The following is a 24,803-nucleotide window of genomic DNA, read 5'->3' on the forward strand; positions in this document are numbered from 1 at the left end:
CAACGTGCAGAGAGATGGCAGAGGAGAGATCCGTTCTTCAACCCCATTTTCCGCCTCCCGTCCTTGCCGGTGGAGTCAGAAGGCTTCCGCGATGTCGAGCTACCTCCGCCGTGCCTACCACTGCCTCCGCCGCCACTGCTGGCCCGTCCAAGAAGGCCAGGAGGAGAGACGGTGCTTCTGCTGCCGCCGGCCCATCTACGACCGGAGGAGACGGTAGGGAACGACGTGACCAGCAGCCGATTGACTACCGTCCCTCCGGGGCTTCTCGGGGTGGCAAAACCCGAGCGGTTCGAGGCAGCAGACGCCGCTGAGTGACTTTTTCCCCCTATGGTCCCCTCTATACCCCTCCCCGGCCCTCTCATGATTTGTGCCTAATAAAAAGTCCCCTTAAAGGGGGACTGTATTTTTTGGCCAAACAAACTGTGTGTTTCTTCACCAATACATATGATGAGGTTGCGAAATGTGAATCTGCATTGTTTACATTGAGGGATGAGTTACGTTCGTGTTATGAGATTAAGCAAGGTCTGTAAGCATACACTCAGTCATAGAAGGTTCTATCTTAGCCTGACGCTCCACATGCAGGTAGAAGCTGGTTGTATGATCTGTTGCTTAAGCAAAGTAATGTTGATCCACAACACTGTTGTGTTAGTTGCAGTAATACTCGTATACACACGTTCCACGGCCTAGCCGTTATACTCTCTGTCAGTGTTTTTTCTATGTACAACATAGAAAGCGGGTGTAGGATTCACACACACACACGACTTGGTTTTGTTAAAAATCCTGTTCACAGTCTGTGGGTAGCGGGCATTGTATTAGCTTACGCTATACATTGGCGTTCTACCAAAGGTCTCAAAATGCTACAGTTGTTTTTTGTGTGTAGGGGAAAAATGGTTTTTTGTGAGGGGGTGTCGAATAAACCCCTCCTTCCCACTTGATTGGTCAAGGGGATTTTTTCTCATCTCCTGTTGAGCCAGTCAAGGCCGAGCCGTTCAACGACTTGGCGGGGGAGGGGGGGGGGGAGGGTTGTCCTGACGCGGCTCCTATTACAAACAGGAGTCGTGTGCGGGGTTTCCCCCCGTCATAGCATATACGTTGCTATGACGACGGCTTCCGTGAGTTAGATCTTTACGTAAGGTCTGTGGTGTTAAAGTGTCGGGTTAGAGCGTAAGGCTTACGGGTCTGCTACGCTCTATTTTATGTGTAAACTTGAGTCAGTTGGTCACGTGACTCACAGTTGCCATGTCTTTTTCATACTACGGCTCATGTGGGAAGGCTTTCTTTTTTTTTTTTTTTTTTTTTTTTTTAGCGTTTATCGCTTTTCTGGTCAAGCGTGACCGACAGTTGTAGAGTGAAACGGGTGGGAGAACAGGGGAAGACATTCGGCAAATGACGGCGGGTCCGGGAATCGAACTCGGAGTCAACCAGAACCGTGACGTTACACGGCTCCTCCCGACGCAGAAATAGCGCCGAGATACGTGGTGAGCTACTGGAGCTCCCCTTGTGGGAAGGCTTTCTGGGGAATTTCGGTCTAAACTTTCTAAATAAAGGGTGACTGGATGTAAAAATATAAACAGTTTTTACTCCCAGCTGTGCAGATTGGGTTATGCTGTTGATGCTTCTTTCTTTGTTATTAAAAAGAGTTGGGGTTAGGAAGCATCACACCCCTCTTGTCGTTCCCCTGGGCGCCTTGGGGATTCAATGAAAGGTCTAAATAGCCTGTTTATTGATGTGGATATGCCCGACGCACACATAGTGCTAGATCGGGGTGTTCTGTTGAACATCAAACAACTGACTGGCGCGCCTTGGTTGCTTGGGATTAAAACAGCGATTTTTATAGAGCAACTGGGATGGGGGTTTTTCCTCTTCCGACGACCTATGTTGGTTGTCGACGGATTCTTGTTCATATCAGGGGATGATGACGGAATGGATCTGAACATACGTAGAAGGGTCTCACGCCCTGGGGGTGGGCCACCGGGCGCGGTTCGCACCGAACGGCTGGGTGGCGCCTTCTTTTCATGTTTAAGGTCAACACGCATATCTGCCCCTTCTCCTGGAGTTGGCATGTCGGCGTGGTTAGGGCACGGGACTGGTTCTGGTCACGTTGGTCCGGATCAGTTGAACCCGTTGTCCGCCAGGGATGCAGATCTGCTGTTCTGGTACCCTGAGGGACTTGGGCTTTTTCCAGGGGGAGAAATGCCAGGTCGGTCCGGGTGTCACAGGGTTAGGCGCTATGGAGACCCTTGTTGGGTACGTTGTACTCTGCACTGTCGTAATGGCTTACGGCCGTGCCAACCTGTACACGGCCGCTACGCAGGTTGGTCTTGGTTGGGAGACCTCCTGGGAATACCAAGTACGGGGTGCTTGGGACTGGTTCTCCATTCTTTTCGCTCTTCTCTTACGCATGGCGAAGAGGGGCCTGTTGGGGTGGTCTTTGACCTCCTCGGGGGACCCTGTGCTCCCCGTATCGCCGGGCCCGGTCCGAAGTAATGTTTCGTCGACCCATAGGAAACTGAAACACTTGTACTGCGGTAGTGCCCGCAGGTACGTTTTGGAGTTTTTTCTTGAGGGGTTATGGGACCAACCACTGCATAGGGTAACGACTGGGTGGTTGGTTCTCTGGTGTGTTGGTGCAGTGTCAACTCCCGGGTTGCCCGGTTGAGTGTGCCCCTGCACGTTCATGACGTCTGCCAATCGTGTCAGCCTTCACTGCCTCATTGAGGGAGGCTTTGTCATGGTGGTCAACAGCGCCAGCATACGCCCCTTCCGCCGGGGCGGCTGTTTCAGCTGACCCCTCTGGCGCCTGTCTCGTCCGCAGTACTCCAGGCTCGGGTTACAGCCTGTTGCCTGGTTTCCCCGGTGCGCTGCCTGCTTCCGTGGTAAGCCTTTGGTTCTTACGGCCATGCTGACTGCCTGTCCTGCAGGGTCAGTGTGCCAGGCGGTGTGCTATTGGGGGGACAGGGCCCGCTCTTGTGAGGGGCCTTTGTCCGAATACGCTGGCTATGTGGGGGGCGGGGTCACTAGGTGACCACCTGGTGGGGTCTTGATGCTGGCATCATGGACTTCTCCGGGCCCCTGTTTTCCAGGGGGTCCAGTCCCTTTGGTGGGTCTTGGTCTTCCTTCGCGCTCCGCTGCTACGGCCTTGCCACGGGGTTGGGTTTGCTCTTGACCCTGTTGTTTCTGGGGGCAGTAACGAGGTCGTTCCTTCCGTTCGTTCCCGGGTGGCATGCGGGTTGTGCGTGTGGGTAGTCGTGGGGTCAGGCCACGGTCTGCTCACCCTGTGCGTTGAGTTGCTTGAGTGCCTCTTCGCACGGTCGGGTCCGTCGCCCTCCCGTGATCCCCCAATAGGGGGGGTGCCCTCCATTAGGGGGGGTCGGGGGGGCTCGGTCCTCCCTGATCTGATGGTTGTGGGGGGCCTCAGCGGGGTGTATTTGTCGGCCGATGGCTCTCGCTCGGCCTCCCTTGTGCGTGAGTGACGCCGAGCGAGAGCCGTTACGATACAGAACGTTAGGTTATAACTATAACCAAGTTCTGTTAGTAATGGTGACGCTTGGCGTCCGACGCCGCTGCAGCCCTTGATCTCACCTTGTGGTGAAAGCTTGGGAAGGAGGCGAGTAGGTGGCCACACACCTGCTTATGAAGGTAAGCTGATGGGGGTGTGGTCAGACGAATATTGGGATAAAGGTACATTGTGGAATTTTTATTCAGTGCGCATGCACAAGCGAGGTACAGTGCGTGAGTGACGCCGAGCGTCACCATTACTAACAGAACTTGGTTATAGTTATAACCTAACGTTAAACTGATACAACACAATATGTAATTCCACCTATAACCAGTTAAACTGATACAACACAATATGTAATTCTACCTATAACCAGTTAAACTGATACAACACAATAGTGATTCTACCTATAACCAGTTAAACACAATAGTAGGGGACCACTAGGGGCGCAATCATGTCGGTTGTGTTTGCCTAATCGCTCCACGAGGCAATGACAAATAATTTTATAGACGCAGTGCGTTAATAAGTCGGTTGTAAATTTAAATTGTCTCTCTACTGACCCGATTTCAGGAACATTTTGAACATTGGTCATTATTACCTCTCTCTCTTGCTGCACCTATCAATTGTGTTAAAGATGAATTCCCTCCCAAGGTTATCTTATCATGTCCAGTGCCTGCCTATCTTTCTTCCCCACTCATTCTTTCACAAAATAGCCTAGTGTCCAAATTCATTTGGATTAATAAAGTTCCCAGAATTAGTAAAGCTCTATTGGTGGCATAGCTTTAACTTCAGAGCCTACTATTGGGCAACCAATCTCAGAAAAACAGCATTGGTTACAGTCAGTGGTTTGTTGTAATATTTTACTTTAATCTGTCCTATGTGGGCAATGGCAATTTAATAATGCATATATTTTCTTGTATGTCCTCAAAAAGGTATAATAAACAAAAATGTGGGGGGAAAAAACTAACACAATAGTGATTCTATCATGAATGCTTTTTCATCCGCTGTTCCCAGGGAATTCATCTGGGGCACAGGAAGTGATGTGTTTTACTTATCATCAATAGTTGTCACCAAAATCAACAGAAATTAGAATATATTACCACTTGAAGAGAAAGATAATATATGAAGACTTGCTTAAATGTGCTATAGATAACATTCAGCCACTAGATGTCGCACTAGAGCACCAGCATGTAATTTATCCAATCAGGTGCATTCCACGTGGGGAAATGGGAAGTAGGGAGGGGATATATGCGTGTATACCAAACCCAGCCGCATTTCTCGGAGACGCTCTCCGATTGGCCACTGACGCGTTTGCCCAATCCGTGACGAGCTGTGTCTTTGCCCATTTCCACGTCAAACAGCTTGCAAACTACCTGGCGTTCTATCGCCATGCTCTAAGACAAACTCTAACCTTAACCAACTTCAAAAGAGTGCCTAAGCTTAACCGTCGAAAGAACTTGCCGCCACGCTCTAAGACAAACTCTAACCAACTACGAAGAGTGCCTAAGCTTAACCAGTGTAGAAACAGGCGTCGGCCAATCAGAGAGCGTCTCCGAGAAATGCGGCTGGGTTTGGTATTCACACGGGATATATGCCTGCAACGTAATCGGAAGGTCCTCAGTTCGATTCCCAGTCTAGGGATGTTCGATATTGGCTTTTTTACCGATATCTGATATACCGATATTGTCCATTCCTTAATTTCCGATACCAATATCAACCGATACCGATATATGCAGGGCCCCCCCACCCCCCCCCCCCCCAGAAACTGAATAATTTCAAGTAATTAACATTACATATCTCTTGTTGTGGAATTAACACAACAGTATGCATACTTTGACAATAAATAAAATTATTTGTTCTTACACGCTTGCCTGGGTAAATAAAACTTAAATAAATGTAAAAAAATAAGATTTTATTTTATTTTTTTTAAACCGATAGATATTTTCCGATATTACATTTTAATGGCAATATCAGCCGATAATATCGGTAGGCCGATAATATCGGACATCCCTAATTCCCACTCCTCCCTGCAACGTGTCGAAGTGTCCTTGAGCAAGATCCCTAATTTCTCCCAATGAGCAGGTCGGCACCTTGCATGGTTGACTCCTCCGTTGGTGTGAATATGTGAGTGAATGGGTGAATGTGAGGCATGAGTTGTAGTGCTTCGGATAAAAGTCTTATATAAATGTTGTCCATTTACCATTTAAACAACATTAATTTCGGACCTGCACATTTTTGTTCAATGATTTCTTTTTTAAATGATAATTCCACATAAGAAAATTCTATCTATAGCAGCTTTAAATGATTATTTATAAAAATGCAATTACACACAGGGATAACATGTTTATGTTTATTGATTGAGATCCACGGCACAGTGAAACAACAACCTGCCAGCCCGGCACACACACATATAAAGACACGTCCACGCATGCTGTTGAGTTCCTCACTGGATCACTGAATACAGCCCTACAGCTACAGTCATCATAGATGTCCCCTGTCACAGTTTATCTTACGTCTATCGTACATTAGTTTTAAACAGACTGATTTAACGAATAACTGTCTGTTAGGTTTTTACACGCACGGTGTGTGATTGAAACAACCGGTTGCCAGACTGTTCTTGCTACACTTCTGATGGCACAAAGGTGAGGAGAGAGACCCTCCGGAATTTTCCTCTTTAAACAGGGAGGTTATAGTGCAGCAACCTTGCAGTTACAAAAAAAAAATTTATAAAAAGGAGAAGAAGGACAAAAAAATCAAAGGACTTCTATGACGGCTCCATCTGTAGCAATCTGGCCTGAGACAAACTACTTTAATCACCTTCCTTTAAATAATCACCTTCCTTAAAAATAATCACCTTCTCTAATGAGCTAAAGATAGCTCTCTCAGCAACACACAGACCCCGGAAAGAGGCTCCGCTTTCAAAGGGCCGTGGTGGTGATGGTATCAAGACGTCCATTTTTCAAAAATATATTTTTGTAATCACGTTGTTGTTGTTTCTTCCTGTTTACGTGTTGTTGTTGTTGTTGTTGCCATCGTCCTTGTTGTGGACGTTGTTGTTTACATGATGTCCTGCTGGTGCTGTGTAGATTCACTGACCACCTGAGAATAAGAGACAGACCATTAGGATAGATAGATCGATAGAAGGCTGCTCTTGTGAGTTTTTAATGGGAGTAAATCTGCTGTTAGGACTTTTCAAAATGTGCTCAATGCGCGCAGCTGTGGCAGGGGTGGCCTAAGGCCGCTGGAAGGAGGGAGGGAGGGTTTGAATGAAAAGCAAACAGGTCTATATGTCTCTTTGTGTACAGTGTACTGAGGGAGTGCAGGTGTGGGGGTGAGGCACTGTGCAGGGTGAAAGCTGCAGGATCTGAGGACAGCGGTTAAGCCGTTTGGTCTCAGAGGGTAGAGTGACGTGTCCTGATCCTCTACTTATACCAGTAGGTCGGTACTCAGGGTGGAAAGCACGCTACAGGACTTCTTGGTCTACCGTAAAACTTACAAGGCCTGCCTGGACTCCTTAAACACCATATAGAAAGGCATTGATTTGCTAAAAATATCAAGATATCGCCTTGGATACAACGAGAGACAGGCTTTATTTGTGACCAAGCAATTATTAAAGGTTTTATATAAAGTAACCAATCACAAATCATCCCAGTCAAACTTTCAAGAACAAGGTGCCTGTGTTAAACCCTTAAAGGTAGAATCTGTAATACCATCAAACAACGACCTCTAGGAAAAAGAGACCTATTACAGATTCCACCTTTAAAAGAAAAGCTGCGGGAAGTGGGATCTGTGATTATGAACGAGACAAACCAGTAAGGCTGAATGAAGTCTGGTAGTGTGCATCCACTTATAGTGACTACCGGGTGCTCTAGAGTGGAGACGGGAAGCAGACTTATAGTGAATCCCAGGTGCTCTAGAGTGGAGGTGGGAAGAAGACTTATAGTGACTCCCAGGTGCTCTAGAGTGGAGGTGGGAAGCAGACTTATAGTGACTCCCAGGTGCTCTAGAGTGGAGGTGGGAAGCAGACTTACACACTGCAGACTGGCAGCACTAGCGGCAGCCTCGCTCCTGCTATACTTCATCTAGATCGAGAATAACACAGCATGGGCGGTATCAGTCTGAAAATGATCATATCCTGAAAGATTATGAATGAAATAGGTGCTTTAGTGTGGTACACACAGTCTATGTATCTGTCAATCAATGTGCATATTGTGTGTGCGCTTGTTTGTAGGACAATGAGAGGATGTAAGACAGAGACACAGACATAGGGATGAACATTGTGTGTGTCTGACCTCTCCGTCGCGGGTCTCGATGGTCTTGATGAGGACAGTCTTCTTGGAGTGAACCTCTGAGGAGCGATGCTGGGACTCAGGCCGGTGCTGGGACTCGGGGCTGGTCTCTGGACAGACAGAGGACATGGGTAACGTTACAAATACATCACGGACTACAGCTTTAGTCATCGGACTTTATTCACAATTCACATTGCTTTGTGGTTTTAAATACAGAGGATTATGTATTGCATTAAGAATACATCCACAGAGCTTTTACAAAGGTGTGGAATCAAATGATTGCTCCCCCCAAAATATTCTTTTATGAATTATGAATGTATAATTATGTTGCGGGTCCAGTGCTCTAGTGCGACATCTAGTGGCTGAATGTTACCTATAGCACATTTAAGCAAAATCCTGGAATTTAAACAAGATTCCTCCTTTAAACAAGCGGTAAAGTGGGTAAATTACTGGAAAAGCACAACATTAATGTTCCACTGTGACCTGTTTAACCATATGATTATGTTTTTCTTATCCATCACATCAACACACGACAACCGCTGTCTCTTGCAACATGGAGGAGAAACGGGGCGTACCGAAGACACCATGTTTCTCAACATCCCAAAATCAGTCTGAGTCAATCATGGAGCAGGATTGTGGCGTGAACGCGGCTGAACCACTGAGAACTATAATGGTCAATATCTCTGGTGTAGTCTGCTAGTACTGCAGCTGTACCTCATCTATCACATTTAGCGCTTTCCATTTTGCCGGCCACAAAAGGGAGTGAGGGGAGTTATTGACCTGAATAATTAATTTAGTGTTGGAATTATTGAAGGGCATGTGTGTGAAGTGGGCAGAAGGATTATTGATGTGTGGCTCATGGAGGAATCGCCTCTATGAATCAAACTGTCACGAGGAGATCTTACAGTATGTCATACAGCACCACCTGCAGGACGAAATCTGTCCCTACAGCTATGTTGTGTCAAGATCCCAAAATTGCTCCCAACAGACTGCCTCAAAATGTAAAATAAATCCCCATATATGATCCCCTTTAAAGGTAGAATCAGTAATACTGTCAAACAGCTTGGTATTGCACCTTTTTGTTTTGGTCTGTTGGTTGGAGTTTTGTAACTTGATATACAGTGAATCTATCCAGACCTCTCTTGGCTGAACCTGAGGTGCGGCCAGCAATAACAACCCATCCACTGTCCTCACCCACCTCCACCCCCCACATCAGACCAAAACAAATAATGTAAACAACCACCAAGAAGAGGGGCTATTTTGCGTAGATTGCCGACGTCTCAGATTCAACGTAAAAAGAGACCTTTGAACAGTGATGAGTTTGTATGTTTTCTTTCCCCTCTCACCTCTGTATCCAATGGAGGAGTAAGCGTTCTGAGGCATGGTGGTGGTGGTGATCCTGGTCTCCTCTCCTTCCAGCAGCTTCCTGTAGGTGGCGATCTCAATGTCCAAAGCCATCTTCACGTTCAGCAGGTCCTGGTACTCTCTGAGGTGGCGGGCCATGTCGTCCTTTCATTCGGTAGAGAATGAATCAATAATTGTTACAAATCAACATATAAAGGACTATAGATAAACAACACTTTGCGGTAAACAACGATGTAAATGTTGGACAACTAGCGGGAGAAGCACCAGGACCACAGAGCTCACTAGCATGTAGCATTCAAGATTCAAGAGATTTATTTGTGACGTACATACACAAGACATGTAGTGAAATGAAGGTGGCCATGCCCGCCTCGATTGTGCAAAGATACAAATTAGGGATGTCCCGATCCGATCACGTGATCGGGATCGGCGCCGATCACGTGCTTTTCAGAGGATCTGGGATCGGGGAAAAAAAATAATAAAAATCGGCAGTCAAAAAAAAAAAATTATATTCAACAAACATGACCATGTCCACGTCTTAAACTCATACGGAGGCCTTAGTTTTGGTTTTAAATTACATATAATATATCATCATTAATGTATTTATTGTCACACAGAGCAGAATAATTGTCCACAACAAACACATTCCCTTTAATTTACACCGTTGCAACAAACACATTCCCTTTAATTTAGACCGGCTACACGCTCACATCACAACAACAGTACAACACGTCGCTCTCGAAACACGGTTATCCACTGACTTGAGCAGCTAGACTTAATGTCAGAGGTTTGGAACTAAGCATTTTAAAATAGAAAGTCAAGCCAGTTGCAATGTTTGCAAGGAGGACATGATTCCGCGTGGAGGAAAAACTCATGAAGCAGCAGGCTGGAGGCGAAGTTTTCAGACTAACTTTTCACCTGGAGGATAACGTCAATTATTTGCTGTGACTGAGGATTATCGTCGGCGTTTCAGACCAGAATGGATCATTACGTAAGTCGAACACTGAATGTATACTAATGTGCAAACATATATTGAAACTTTTAATATTTCTCATATGAAGCAGAAGCACATTTCTCAGGGTGAATGTAATAACAAGAGCCTCCGCGCTCGCGCCCCTCGAGGGACTATCTAGTATTAGGCAACAGAGGGGCTTGTCTTGCTCCGCCAGTTTCTGACAAAAATGCGTCAAAATTGATTACTAATGTGAAAGATCGGATCGGAAACGATCGGATCGGTAGATATTTAAAATCACATGATCGGGATCGGATCGGGAGCAAAAAAAGGCGATCGGGACATCCCTAATACAAATAATAAAATAGACATGCTAAAAAGTTATACGAATAAAATACAATACAATGCTAAGCTTAAGAATTAAGGTCAAGTACTATATACAATAATTATACTAATGTACAGTTGTGTTTCTTAAAGGGACATGTTTTGTACTTTTGTAGTGTGTGTGTGAGAGAGAGTGCAAGTGAGGATGTGTGGTGTGTGTGTGTGTGTGTGTGTGTGTGTGTGTGTGTGTGCGTGCTTGCGTGCGTGCGTGCGTGCGTGCGTGTGTGTGCGCCCGCGTGTGCGTGCGTGTGTGTGTGTGTGTGCGTGCGTGCGTGCGTGTGTAATTGTGTGTGGAGAGATCAGATTCAACCTACCTAGTGGAAATCAGGCTTAAATACAGACTGTGATAAGGCACACATAGTAGAGCCTGAGCAACCTCTCTACCAACAGCTCCAGTAAAAAATATATATATATATATACATCTAAAGAAATAACCAAATCACCTTCATCTTGGCGATATCTGCCTCCATCCTGGTGATAGCGTCCTGGTAACCTCCAGCCTCGTTTCCCATACGCTCTTCCATGTCCCTCATCTGACGCAGCAGGGACTCATTCTAGAGAGAGAGAGAGAGAGAGAGAGAGAGAGAGAGTTGAGTTGCTGTCCTACTTTTTTTTTATGAATCCACCAGCTACATTTGATTCAAAAATATAAATTCGATTTTGGAGTCTAGTCAAAAGTGGCTATAAGTAGAGTAGACAAAGCTACCAGCCTAGTTCAGGTATTTAAAACCTCTAGAATCTACTTACGGTTCCCTTGAGGGAGTCGATCTCACAGGTGTAGGACTGGATCTGGTGTCTGAACTCCATGCTCTCCTTCTTGGACTGACGAAGAGCATCGTTGTTCTTATTCACTGCCTGGTTCAGGTCTGTCACCTGGGGAGGGAGGGAGAGAGGGAGAGAGGGAGAGAGGGAGAGATTTGTGTTATGCATGGTAATAAAAAACAGTACTGTGTGCGAGTGTGTATACAAGTGTGTGTGTGCGTGTGCGTGTGCGTGTGCGTGTGTGTGTGTGTGTGTGTGTGTGTGTGGTGCATGCTGGCAGTAAAGCCATGAATCTATGACTCAATCTGAAAAAAACATCAGATTGTTTTTCTTCATTCCTGAAAAGTGGACATTCTTTGAGACGGGAGTATTCTATCCTGACAGCAGCAACATTGGAAACTATTGTGTTCCTCGCTAATTTCCTTCTTTGGCCGGTAGCTTTTCCTCAGCCTCTGAGATGTTCCGTCTTCCTACCTTGGACTTGTACCAGTCCTCAGCCTCTGAGATGTTCTTGGCGGCGATGCCCTCGTACTGGGCCCGGATGTCCCTCAGGGCGGCGGTCAGGTCTGGCTTGGACATGTCCATCTGGATCTGGACGTGGCTGTCCTGCATCTGGCTCTGAAGCTCGCGGATCTCCTGGAGAGAGAGAGAGAGAGAGAGAGAGAGAGAGAGAGAGAGAGAGAGAGAGAGAGAGAGAGAGGTTATAAAGAGTTGTTGTCTCAGGCCAGATTCACACCTAGGACACTGACAGTACATTTTACATCCAGACACAAGAGGGAGCACCTCTTCCTCATCTCAGAGACGTCAGAATATCTCCAATGATTTATTAAAGTTGCCATGTGAGTTCAAGGCTTTCACAGTAACCCCTGTGTATAAAACCCTGCCATCTCCTACTGAAACGTCGGATAAATCACTTTGATAAATCACTGCCACTGGAGCTGTTTTGCACAGAACCACTGTTATATATAATCCCAGGAGTTATTGCCGGACCTCGGGAGACCATGGGAGACCATGGGAGACCAGGGGAGACCCTGGGGAGACCCTGTGAGACATGGGGAGACCCTGGGAGACATGGGGAGACCCTGGGAGACATGGGGAGACCCTGGGGAGACCGGCCAATATGTGTCTCAGCTGCTTACTGAGTGAGTGACTGACTGACTGGGTGACTGGCGCATTATGTGAGTGTTGTAGCCACTGACCAGACCAGAGCATCTGAGTGGCTAGAGCTGCACAAACTGTGTTGTATAATAGTGGACCACATGAACAAAATGCTAAATTTGGTTTGAGGCAAAATAAAGCAAAATGCACATCCACTTCTAGTCCACTTCTATGCAGGGGTGTAAAAAGTACCCAGAAATTATACTTAAGTGAAAGTATGGGTACTGTCTCAAAATCTGACTCAAGTAAAAGTCAAAGTATCTGGCTAAAAACGCACTTGAGTAAAAGTCAAAAAGTCCTACTTTTAAATGTACTTAAGTACTAAAAAGTAAAAGTAATTCTTTTTTAAAGAGATAGACCAGGGGTCCCAAACTCATTCCATCATGGGCCAAGTTTTCATTTTAACTACACATTGCACCAGGTGAGTTAGTTGAAGAGGTGAGCCAATTAGTGAAATCATCAGCTGGTGTTTAGGCAAGGCTGGAATGAAACCAAGCATACACTCTGCCCACAATGGAATGTGTTCTGCGATGGACAATGCTGAAATGAAAGAACAGAGGACACTTTTTTTGCATTAAAATAATTTAATGCACTTCTCCATTGAAGGTAAACTAACATGAAGGGCATTCACATCACAGCATGAATAATATCACAATATTAAAAACAGAATGGTGTATCCTGAATAATATCACAATATTAACCACAGCATACTGGATTATCCTGAATAATATCACAATATTAAAGACAGAATACTGGAGTACCCTGAATAATATCACAATATTAAAGACAGAATACTGGAGTACCCTGAATAATATCACAATATTAACCACAGCATAATGCAGATCTGACTGTCTATTTCTCTGATAGCAGGTGTTTAATCAAAGATCCCCGCTTTCTAGTCTTGCACAAGGACCAATCAGCATGGGTATGGGCGGGTTCATTTTTCCATTGATGGGGATTTGATTGGCTGTTTACCTGCGGTCGCAGGATTAATAACGTTAACGTTAGTTTGGCCAGATAAACAATTCAAATATACTAATTAAAATGGTTGGTCCTGTGAGATTTGTACTTTGTACTTTGTAGGTCTGCATTTTAAATGCAAGGAGTAAAAAGTATGTTTTTTTTCTCTGAAATGTAATGGAGTAAAAGTACAAAGTATACAAACCTAATAATACTAGAGTAAAGTACAAATCCCCCAAAACAGTACTTAAGTATTGTAACGAAGTACAATTACTCAAGTACTTTACACCCCTGCTTCTATGACATCACACTGTAAGTGTAACATGTCATATCATCTCGGAAATATCTTCAAAATTTTAGCAGGAGGCTTAATTAGGGGTCCGTCTCATTAATATCCAATAATAACAGTGTATATTTGACTGGTGTTATACTGTGTACAATAGGCCAAATACTGCTGTGGATTTAGGGATTGATTGAACATTGTTAAAGTCTTCCTAGATTTTAAATATATATTTGGTAGACCATGGTCCCCCTCAGCTGTCTTTCTGACAGATCCAAGGCTATGAATAGCTGTACATCTGTTGAATATACACACACACACACACACACACACACACACACACACACACACACACACACAGACACACACACACACCCGGGCACCCAGAACAGCTGACTCGCTCCCTTCAACCAATCAGCAGCTCAACATTGCATGGAGGTCAGAGTTGACACAGGACAGGAGAGACGACATGAAAGGACCTCAACATGTCACACGCTTATGTGTGTATGTGTGCAACTGTGTGTGTGTGTGTGACATACTCTGTCTGGTAAACGAGAACGTCTTTTTTGCCCTTAGAGTCAATGATTATGTTGAGAGAGACAGATATATGGAGAGAGAGAGAGAGCGAGAGCGAGAGCGAGAGCGAGAGATATGGAGAATGAGGGAGAGGGAGATGGAGAGACAGAGATAGAGAGAGGGGGAGATGGAGAGAGAGAGATAGAGTAGGGGAGAGAGACAGATAGAGAGGGGGAGAGAGAGAGTAGGGGACAGAGAGAGAGAGAGAGAGGAAGGGGTATGGAGAGAGACATAGTTGTTGCCCATTGGTGTAGTTGCCCATTAAGTGGCATGAGAGATGTGTGAGTGAGTGAGTGAGTGAGTGAGTGAGTGAGTGAGTGAGTGAGTGAGAGACAGAGACAGGCATGCAGAGAGAATGAGAAATAGATAGTGTGTGAATATGTGTGCCATGTTTGCCCTTGCATGTACGGCAGTAGCAGTGGATGAATGTGTGACACATTTGACATACAGTATCCTCACACACTGCTGTCATATGATACGCCACACCCTCTGTGGCGCACAGAGGAATCCGTGGCTTATCTGCTGTAATGTCACTGCACGCAAATGTCACTCACTCAGACACACATGGTTCTGTATATATGATTATATAGACCTAGCCCTAGTTAGATTAGTTAGATAGTTCTATGCAGACTTCCATTTCAATGTTGAATGAACAGTGTCCATAGTACTATTTGTAAGATGTTTTAACAGGGGCCTTGCACAGAATGTTAGTGTAGTTCTCTTTTTTACAACATGGTAAAAACCTGTAACCACTTTAGTATGAAAATGCCTCATGAACAGACAGACAGACAGACAGACAGACAGACAGACAGACAGACAGACAGACAGACAGACAGACAGACAGACAGACAGACAGACAGACAGACAGACAGACAGACACAGACAGCTTACCTCTTCATGGATCTTCTTCAGGAAGGCGATCTCCTCCTGCAGACTCTCAATGCGTCTCTCCAGATCCAGCCTGGCAAGGGTGGCATTGTCCACATCCTGGAACAATCAATCAATCAATCAATCAATCAACCAATCAATGGATGAGATACATTAATATATACATTACTTGAAAGGAGGGAGAAAATATGTAGACAGAAGGAGAGGATGGAGAGAGGAGGAGATGAAGAGAAGAGAGGAAAGGAAAAAGAGGGAGAGGAGTTGTAATGAGGAAGAGGGAGGTCTAGAGGAAGAGGAAGGATGGAGAGGAGGAAGAGAGGGAGGGATGAAGATTAAATACATACAGCTCTGAAGGCAGAGAGGTTGTTCTCAGCTTCCTCTTTCTGGTGGATCTCTTCCTGAAGTCTGGAGATGGAGAGAGAGAGAGAGAGATGGGGAGAGAAAAGGAGAGGTATAAATAAAAAGGTATAAAATAATGCACAGTCAGGGTTTCCTGTGTAGCAATAGTACGAATAAGTAACTGTTTGAACTGACTTGTATTTCATTGAATATAGGGGTGTGTGATCTAGACCAGTGGTTCTCAAACCTTTTCATGTCAAGGACCCCCAGATAGACACTTAATAGGCTATGGACCCCTTAGAACAGTGGTTCCCAAACCTCTCCTCGAGGCACCCCAGCCGTTCCATGTATTTGTTAAATTCCACCACCAGCACACCTGATTCAACTAATAAAGGGCTTGTTAATTAAGTTGAATCAGGTGTGCTGGTGGTGGAATTTAACAAATGCATGGAATGGCTGGGGTGCTTCGAGGAGAGGATTGGGAAGCACTGCCTTAGAACATTAGATCTTGTTCCAGGGACCCCCATCTGAGAAGATAATGTGGTGTTAGATCTGTTTTAGTCAAGAATTCCATAGAGGAAGAGGATGGGTCATAGCCCCAATGATCTAAACTATAATAATAAGAGGATGGGTCATATCCCCAACGTTCTGAACTAGAATAATTATAAGAGGACGGGTCACAGCCCCAACGTTCTAAACTAGAATAATAATAAGAGGATAGGTCACAGTTATTCAGCACTGGGGACAATGCTACTTCTTACAACGCCATTTGTCTCTCAGTAGTGAAAGCGTTTCCAAGATGACACTGACTCGTCTTATCATAGTACAGCATGGTAAATCCATAGTGTTCCATCTTGGTAGGCAAACAACAGGTGATTATGATAAAAAGTATAAAAGTATAATCACATGACAACCACAGCCAATGAATTGCGTTCATGGCCGTCATGAGAACTCTATGAATAGGACTGACTTTTACACCTTCTGAAACCTCTCACCTCTCACACCTACAGTAACCTTCTGCACCGTCACCTTAAAGGTCCTCTGGGAGCAGTTATATAACTATTATCACCTCTCATAACCTCCTGTCCTTTCCCTCTTTCTCTGTCTGTCTTCTATCTCTCTACCTTTCTCTGTCTGTCTCTCTACCTCTCTGTCTGTCTGTCTCTCTACCTTTCTCTGTCTGTCTTCTACCTCTCTACCTTTCTGTCTGTCTCTACCTCTCTACCTTTCTATGTCTGTCTGTCTCTCTACCTGTCTGTCTCTCTACCTCTCTCTCTGTCTGCCTTTCTACTTCTCTCTCTCTCTGTCTGTCTGTCTCTCTACCTCAATGTCTGTCTGTCTGTCTGTCTGTCTGTCTGTCTGTCTGTCTGTCTGTCTGTCTGTCTGTCTGTCTGTCTGTCTGTCTGTCTGTCTGTCTGTCTGTCTGTCTGTCTGTCTGTCTGTCTGTCTGTCTGTCTGTCTGTCTGTCTGTCTCTACATCTTTCTCTGTCTGTCTCTCTACCTCTCTTGGTCTGTCTCTCTCTCTACATATCTCTGTCTATCTCTCTACCCCTCTCTCTGTCTGTTTGTCTACCTCTCTCTGTCTGTCTCTCTACCTCTCTGTCTGTCTCTCTACCTCTTTCTCGGTCTGTCTCTCTACCTCTCTCTCTGTCTGTCTCTCTACCTCTCTCTGTCCTGAATCCTGACACATAACTAATTTTATTACATGGCGTTTTAACATTCGCCGAAATGCTTGATTGTGATTGGTCAATAGCGCTCGGCAGAGGTCCATTATTACTCGATAACGGACCTCTGCCGAGCAATAATGACCGCTGTTCGCAGCTGCAGCAATCAAGCCCACTGACACACACTGCATCAGTGCAATCAGACACACCTGCCGGCTGCCGGCGATAATAATAATGACAGCGGAGCCACACAACAACTGCGTCTGCATTTGATCTCGTCTTGTCGATGGTGTAAAATGAATTAGGTATATTGGTACTGTAGTAAGTTAGCCATGTAATAAGCAGGATAATGTATAGCCTATACTCGGTCATTGTCGCAAAATAATTGACCTTCACTACGTTTAGAAAACCTCGGCGAGGCGCCTCGGTATTCTAAACTCTGTGTCGGTCAATTATTTTGCGACAATGACCACGTAGCTAATACTATACATTATCCCTTACATATCCCCTCTCTTCCATGTGTATTAACACATTGTCACTATGGGACATAGACAATCATTCACTCCCTCACTCACGCATGAACACACTGTGCACATACTCTCTCGTTCTCTGTAAGCTTTTGAACAGCTGTCATTCTTTTAGTGTCAGAGAGGTCAGAGTAGAGGTCAGAGACGTGCCTTATATAGACCACTTTAACCTTGTCTTTTATAATGGACCCATTATCTAAACACTATACTATACTATACATGTACTATACTATACTATACATGTGCTATACTATAGTATACATCGCTGCTGTCGGGACAAAACCTCATAACTCCAAAAACCCAACTTTTCAGCAGATGAAAAAAACTAACACAGATTTGAGGGTGAATAGAGTTAGGAGGTTTAGACAGATGTTCGGTTTAATGCTTTCCCATTGTTTAAACTTTGTAAAACCCACACACACATATGGAGGATGATCTACGGAGTTGATTTATATAATAAAAAAAAAATAAAAAAATGGAGTTATGAGGTTTTGTCCCGACAGCAGCGACATGTACTATACTATACTATAATATAGATGTTCAATACTATACTATATAGGAGAGACTATGTGCCATCTATAAAACGTCCCATGTCCCTGCAGGCGATAATTGTTAGAGACCTGGAAGATCAGAGATCTGTGCGTTTGTGTCTGTGTATGTGGCACAAGTGTGTGTGTGTTTGTATGACTGTGATCACGCTTTTTTCGTTCTTTTGCACGGACACACACTGATATACACACACACAATTTCACTCTCTCTCTCACACACACGCGCACACACACACACACACACACACACGCGCACACACACACACACACACACACACACACACACACACTCACTCACTCACTCACTCACCCCTGCAGCTGTCATAGTGAGAGAATCCCTACTTAGAATGCTGAGCAGTTGCTAGAAATAGAGCCACAGCTACACCCACGCACCACATGAATCAGCACACAGTATGAGCTATATGTTCAACACGCTACACGTTCATACACTGCACTCAGTAGAGACCTTGCCATCTCTCTTCCAACATGGCTGCCTGCCTGTAACCATTGGTAACCACTTTTGAGCAGGTAAAACACTGGAAAAGCATGGTATCACAAGATCCAGTAATACGATACCAATTTATTACATTATTGTTGATATAATTCTCATATTGATATAATTCCCATATTGAGATCATTCTTATTGATATAACTCTCATATTGATATCATTCTCATTATGATATAATTCTCATATTAATGTAATTCTCATATTGATCTAATTATCATATTGATATAATTCTCACATTTATATAATTATCATTCTGATCTAATTCTCATATTGATATCATTCTCATATTAATATAATTTTCATATTGATATCATTCTCATATTGATATAATGATCATATTAATATAATGATCATATTGATATAATTAATCATATTGATATAAGTATCATATTGATATAATTCTCATTCTGATATAATTATCTATATATTAATTCTCATATATCAACACATAGCAACCATTGTGTTGCACAACTGTTCCGACATGGAGGACAAATTGTAATTATAAACATTCTGTGAAAAACCTGGATTCAAGATGTACTTAGAACCTGTAGATAATTGTTTTGAGTTAGCAGGTCCCTCAGGTACTCTGGGCTGCAGCACAGTAACATATACAAATACAGATAGTCTGCCTATTTATGGACACGTAGCATGTGCTAAAGGGTAATAATAGGTGTCCGGTATGAGGACTGGCATTCTGGAACGAGAGAGAAGAGAGAGAGAGAGAGAGAGAGAGAGAGAGAGAGAGAGAGAGAGAGAGAGAGAGAGAGACATGACATGCACAGACATGTCTGCCTGCTCAGCTGTCTGTCTTTTTGTCCATCTGTCTGTCATATACTATTTAGTTGACTTACATGAATACAACGTTTTATGTCTGCATGTCTGTCTGTCTTCCTGTTGTTTTCTGATTGTTCTAATATGTTAATCATTTCCCTTCACTGCAGGAGAGGAAGCTGTTGTAAATAACAAGTTTGTTTGCGTTCATAGATGCAATCTAGATATGCTCCGGGTGAAATAGAGAGCATTACGATGCCATTGCAAACGGAGCGCAAAATGCCAGAGAACACACTCCCTCCCGCAATCATATAAAAAGGCTGTGGCAAGTTGTGATCTGACAAAGATTTATTTTCACTGTTGTTGAATGTCAGCTAGCATGCTAGCCAGTATAGCCAGTTGCCTTGATACCATTAGGTACCACAGGGTCCAGTCCACTCAAAAACAGTGTTTTTTTCTTCAGCTAACTCCTTTTTGGAGGCAGGAATTTGATTATACAGATTGCCAAATCTGAGCCGCCAGTGTGAAGCAACCAATCCTGCAAACAAATCCTGCGAACCAATCCTGCGAATCATGGTTGTTATTTCCCAGCTGGCCACACTGTCATCCAGGAAATGGTAACCGCTAACGTGAAACTCGTATTTTACAAGTTTTTTGTGATATATGCATGAAAACAATTAGAATCTTTGGCAACTTTTGGCAAACCTTTTAAGTGGAAGAAGGGAAAGTTAACTTGATTGGAAAAAGATGCCATGACTTGCACTTGCCCATGACTACAATGATTGTTGGTTAAACTCCTGGTTGCGGTGTTTGTTTTGAACTTTTGCCAATACAATATGTAAACATATTACTAATATATGTAACAGAGCTGATATTGTCACCTTTTTGCATTGTGTTAAACTTCAATGCCCGAGCGAGTTTCAAACCCAGGTCTCCCACGCCGCAGGCAACAGCACAGACCACTATACCAAGAGGTGAATTTACTACTTTGCAACGTGTCTATCTGTCTTTTGAGGATGAGGGTGAGTTTAACCCATAGCACCGCTACTCACCCCAGCCACTTCACAACATCTGAAGTCCTTCGTGACTGCGCTTCATCAAGTTCAAGTTCAAGTTCTTTAATAGTTGTCATACAGAAGTACAGAATACTTTCATACAAAATGCTTCTTACTGTTACGCTCCAGAGACTGTGCTAGACAAGATAGTATCAAATAACATAATAACATAATATAGCATGAATTTAGAAGAAGAAAATGAGGTCACAGTTGTTCGGTATAGACATATGTACAATGTTCTGAGTTACCATATAATATACAATACACAACTATGCAGTGTACTAATGTACAGTACTATCTAGTGCAAAGCAGAAATGGGATGAGGTACAATTTTAGGTACAATTTACAGTAAGGTGTACGAGTTGTAGTGCAATCCTTCATCCATAAATATAAAGTGTGGGGAGTGGGTGCTACAGTGTGTTTGTTTAAAGTGGGTGTGTGCTATAAAGTGTGTGTAGTGGGTGCTGCAGTGTGTTTGTTTAAAGTGAGTGTGTGCGTGTGGATGTGTGTGCTATGTGTGTTTGGTGGTTGTTGTTGTGTAGTGTTCATTCATTGTTCGTTTAGCAGCCTGATGGCCTGGGGATAGAAGCTACTTCTGAGTCTTTCTGTGCTCGCCTTGAGACTCCTGTATCGCTTGCCTGACGGCAGCAGTTCAAAGAGGCAGTTGTTCGGGTGGCTCGAGTCCTTAATAATTCTCTTAGCCTTCCCCTTCATGATACCATCCGTTACATATATTTACATACTTACATTATGTACCTTTTTTCTTGTGGTCGATTAGTACCACAAGAAACTATGAGACCGTGTTGGCTCGGAAAACACAGAGGGTGACTCTCTGAATTCACAAATGGTCCAGTTTGTGCTCGGAGTGCCAATTTACGAACGCACCCTAAATGAACAAAGACCTCCATAACATCAACGTTGTGAGATGCTGAACATTCTAAAGACCAAGCTACCATTGGATTTCAAGCAACCAAGCAACAACCATAGAGCAGGGCTGTGAGGATAACATGGAAAACCGTAACGGCCAAACTGTAGATGACTAGTTCTGATCCATCCATTCATCCACCTACCCACACACCCATCCATCCACCCATCCATCCACCCATCCATCCATCCATCCATCCATCCAGCCATCTTACCTCAACTTGAGTTTCTGGAGGTCATCAACCATGTTGTCTCTGTCCACCTCGAAGCGGGATCTCTGACTGGTCACTGTCTCGATCTGCCTCCTCAGCTCCCTCATCTCGTCCTCGAACATCTCGGCCACACGGCCGGTGCCCTCATGGCCCCTCAGCTGCTCTATCTCCACGGTGAGCACCGCGTTCTGCTGCTCCAGGAAGCGCACCTTCTCGATGTAGCTGGCGAAGCGATCGTTAAGGTGCTGAAGCTCGGCCTTCTCGTTGGTCCTGGTGTTTAGGAAGTCCTGGTTCATGGCGTCCGCCAGGTTGAAGTCCAGCTTCTCCCCGGAGTAGGAGTGCAGGGCCGAGGCGGACGAGGAGCCATAGGCCCCGGCGCTCCCGGACGCCCTGTGGTAGCTGGGCGCGCCGGACTTCACCTCGTAGACACGGGAGGACATCTGGGCAGAGCCAGAGCTGCGGCCTCCTCCGTGAGACGAGGAGAACATGGAGGACATCGGGGAGGCGCCCACTCCGGAGCCAAAGGTACGGCGGTACGAGGAGGCCGACTGGGCAGAGGAAGAATACGACTTGCTCATGACTGACTGGCTGGCTGGCTGGCTGGCTGGGTTACTGGCTGACTGCTTGTGGCCTGTTGAGGTGCTGAGGTCCGACTGTCTTCCAGGACAGTTGGGAGAGAGACTCAATTAATACACGGCAGTCCACAGGACCGGCTATTTGTAGCTTCACCACGCCCACTCAGTCGCGACCACTACGACCCCTCCTCTGTGTCCCCCCCCCCCTCTCTCCTTACCCTATACCCCCTACTCCTCCCCCGTAGCCCCTAGACCTTGTGCCAATTGCTCTAAATCGCTAATTCAGCAGGGGGTTGCCACAAAACCTCATTGTGTAAGGAAATCTCTCCCATAATGCATTCGAAGAATAGAATAGGTAATCACTATTATTACTGACCAAGTGAATCCGGCCATTCCACCATTATTGTTGTAGTATGTTCAATACTAGTGCTATTATTACCTCTTCTGCCTGCCCCCCATTCTGCTATGACACCTGAATTCCTGAAGGGAACACTTGACTCAACTCGATATCAGATCTATTCCGGGGGCTTGCTTGATTCACGACACTAATGGCACATCACTTCCGAGCACGTTCATGACTAAATTATATTTCAAGATGTGTGATCTTATGCTTCGATTAGCCAAATTCATTTGAACCTTAAGCATGTTTTTAAGTAACCCAGCGAGTCATTGGCTACTTAAAAAAAAAAAAGAGTATTAGTAATGTGATTGCGGTGGTTTGTCTTCAGTCACAGATGAGTGTAACAATGTAACAATGTAACAAAGCTGCTGTGCTGTCTGTACTCATCATGTTGTTGTCCTGTAAGTATCTTGTTAATATCTTGATCACCCCCCCCCCCCCCCCCCTGTCATCTATGTCTGTCCTCCACCCACCCCCCACTGTGCTCCTGTTGCTCTCTCTCTCTCTCTCTCTCTCTCTCTCTCTCTCTCTCTCTCTCTCTCTTTGATTCAGCTGTCGGAGGGGTCTGGTTACAATTCCTGTGAAGGAGGGTGGTGGCAGTGTGTGTGTGTGTGTGTGTGTGTGTGTGTGTGTGTGTGTGTGTGTGTGTGTGTGTGTGTGTGTGTGTGTGTGTGTGTGTGTGTGTGTGTGTGTGTGTGTGTATGTGAGTAGTGGGCTGGAAGTTCTACATTGAGAGTGATTGTCTGGATGGGGTGGGGCAGCTGCTGTGTGTGTGTGTGTGTGTGTGTGTGTGTGTGTGTGTGTGTGTGTGTGTGTGTGTGTGTGTGTGTGTGTGTGTGTGTGTGTGTGTGTGTGTGTGTGTGCGTGTGTGCGTGTGAAGGAGGGTGGTGTGTGTGTGTGTGTGTGTGTGTGTGTGTGTGTGTGTGTGTGTGTGTGTGTGTGTGTGTGTATCCGAATAATCCCACAATGTACAATGCACTGTTAATATTTGTGTCCTTTAAACCTTGTTTTTATGTGGACATAAATAAAATATTCTAAATGTGTGTGTGTGTGTGTGTGTGTGTGTGTGTGTGTGTGTGTGTGTGTGTGTGTGTGTGTGTGTGTGTGTGTGTGTGTGTGTGTGTGTGTGTGTGTGTGTGTGTGTGTGTGTGTGTGAGAAAGAGAGAGAGAGAGTAGGTGGTTGAAACAGTGAGGCAGTGCATACAGTATGTGCATGAATTAATAATTATAAGAGTCAGTGAGTGAGTGAGTGAGTGAGTGAGTGAGTGAGTGAGTGAGTGAGTGAGTGAGTGAGTGAGTGAGTGAGTGAGTGAGTTGAACTACAGTTCTGGTTTGTCTGGCGTACACGTTTTATTCCTCATCTGCTAAGTCAGATGAGGAGACCAACAATTCTACCAGTATGAATCCTTCCTCCTCCTTCCAGTTAATCAATCTCATTGTATTGTACTACAATAACCTCAAATTATTGTAGAAAGTCTGTGGGAATTTACCACACCCCCCCCCCCCCTCCCAGTGATCTGTGGTGTTCCACAAGGAAGCATACTAGGACCTTTACTGTTCCTAATTTATGCAAATTACATTTACATTTACATGTAGTCATTTAGCTGACGCTTTTATCCAAAGCGACTTACAAGTTCTGTACGACATGTCATCAGCTTGTGACTGCAACTTGTTCCTGTTCGCAGACGACTCTACCCTGCTGGTCTCTGACAGGGACAAGTTGCAGGTTGAAAAAGCCCTCAGCTCTGAACTCGGTAGAATCTGCACCTGCCTCGCTGATAACAAACTATCATTAGCTACACGTGACCTGGGTAAAACGGAATCCATTCTCTTTGGATCAAATAGCAAACTCAGCAAGGCCAACGGCTTCTCTGTTACAGTGGGTGACAATATTGTCACAAGGAAAGATTAAATTACCTACCTGGGTTCAATCCTAGAGGCAAATCTTTCCTGTGACAAAATGGCAACCAATGTAATAACAAAAAGTCAACCAGCGAACAAGATTTTTGTACATGACCTCCTCTCTGGTAAATAAGAATACCTTGAAGACTCTAACAGGAGCACTCATTCAAGGTTTCTACGAATATGCTTGCACCTCATGGTACCAAAGCACCTCAAAGGCCCTAAAAACAAGGCTCCAAACATCACAAAACAAACTGGTCAGACTAC

The 24,803-nt window shown here is 44.8% G+C and overlaps 1 protein-coding gene across 1 annotated transcript; it reads right to left on the reverse strand.

The window, feature by feature from the left end:
* Positions 1-5,835: 5,835 nt before the first annotated feature.
* On the reverse strand, positions 5,836-22,325 carry desma (desmin a). Its single transcript, XM_084315014.1, has 9 exons — positions 21,663-22,325; positions 15,455-15,515; positions 15,114-15,209; positions 11,723-11,884; positions 11,234-11,359; positions 10,930-11,040; positions 9,135-9,297; positions 7,792-7,898; positions 5,836-6,598 (listed from the first exon to the last, which is right to left on the reverse strand). The coding sequence occupies exons 1-9, from the start codon at positions 22,235-22,237 to the stop codon at positions 6,557-6,559; spliced, it is 1,443 nt and encodes a 480-aa protein (XP_084171140.1). The 5' UTR covers positions 22,238-22,325; the 3' UTR covers positions 5,836-6,556.
* Between the last annotated feature and the right edge of the window lie 2,478 nt (positions 22,326-24,803).

Source organism: Notolepis coatsorum, assembly GCF_963971535.1.
Source record: "Notolepis coatsorum genome assembly, chromosome: 5".
Taxonomy (NCBI): domain Eukaryota; kingdom Metazoa; phylum Chordata; class Actinopteri; order Aulopiformes; family Paralepididae; genus Notolepis; species Notolepis coatsorum.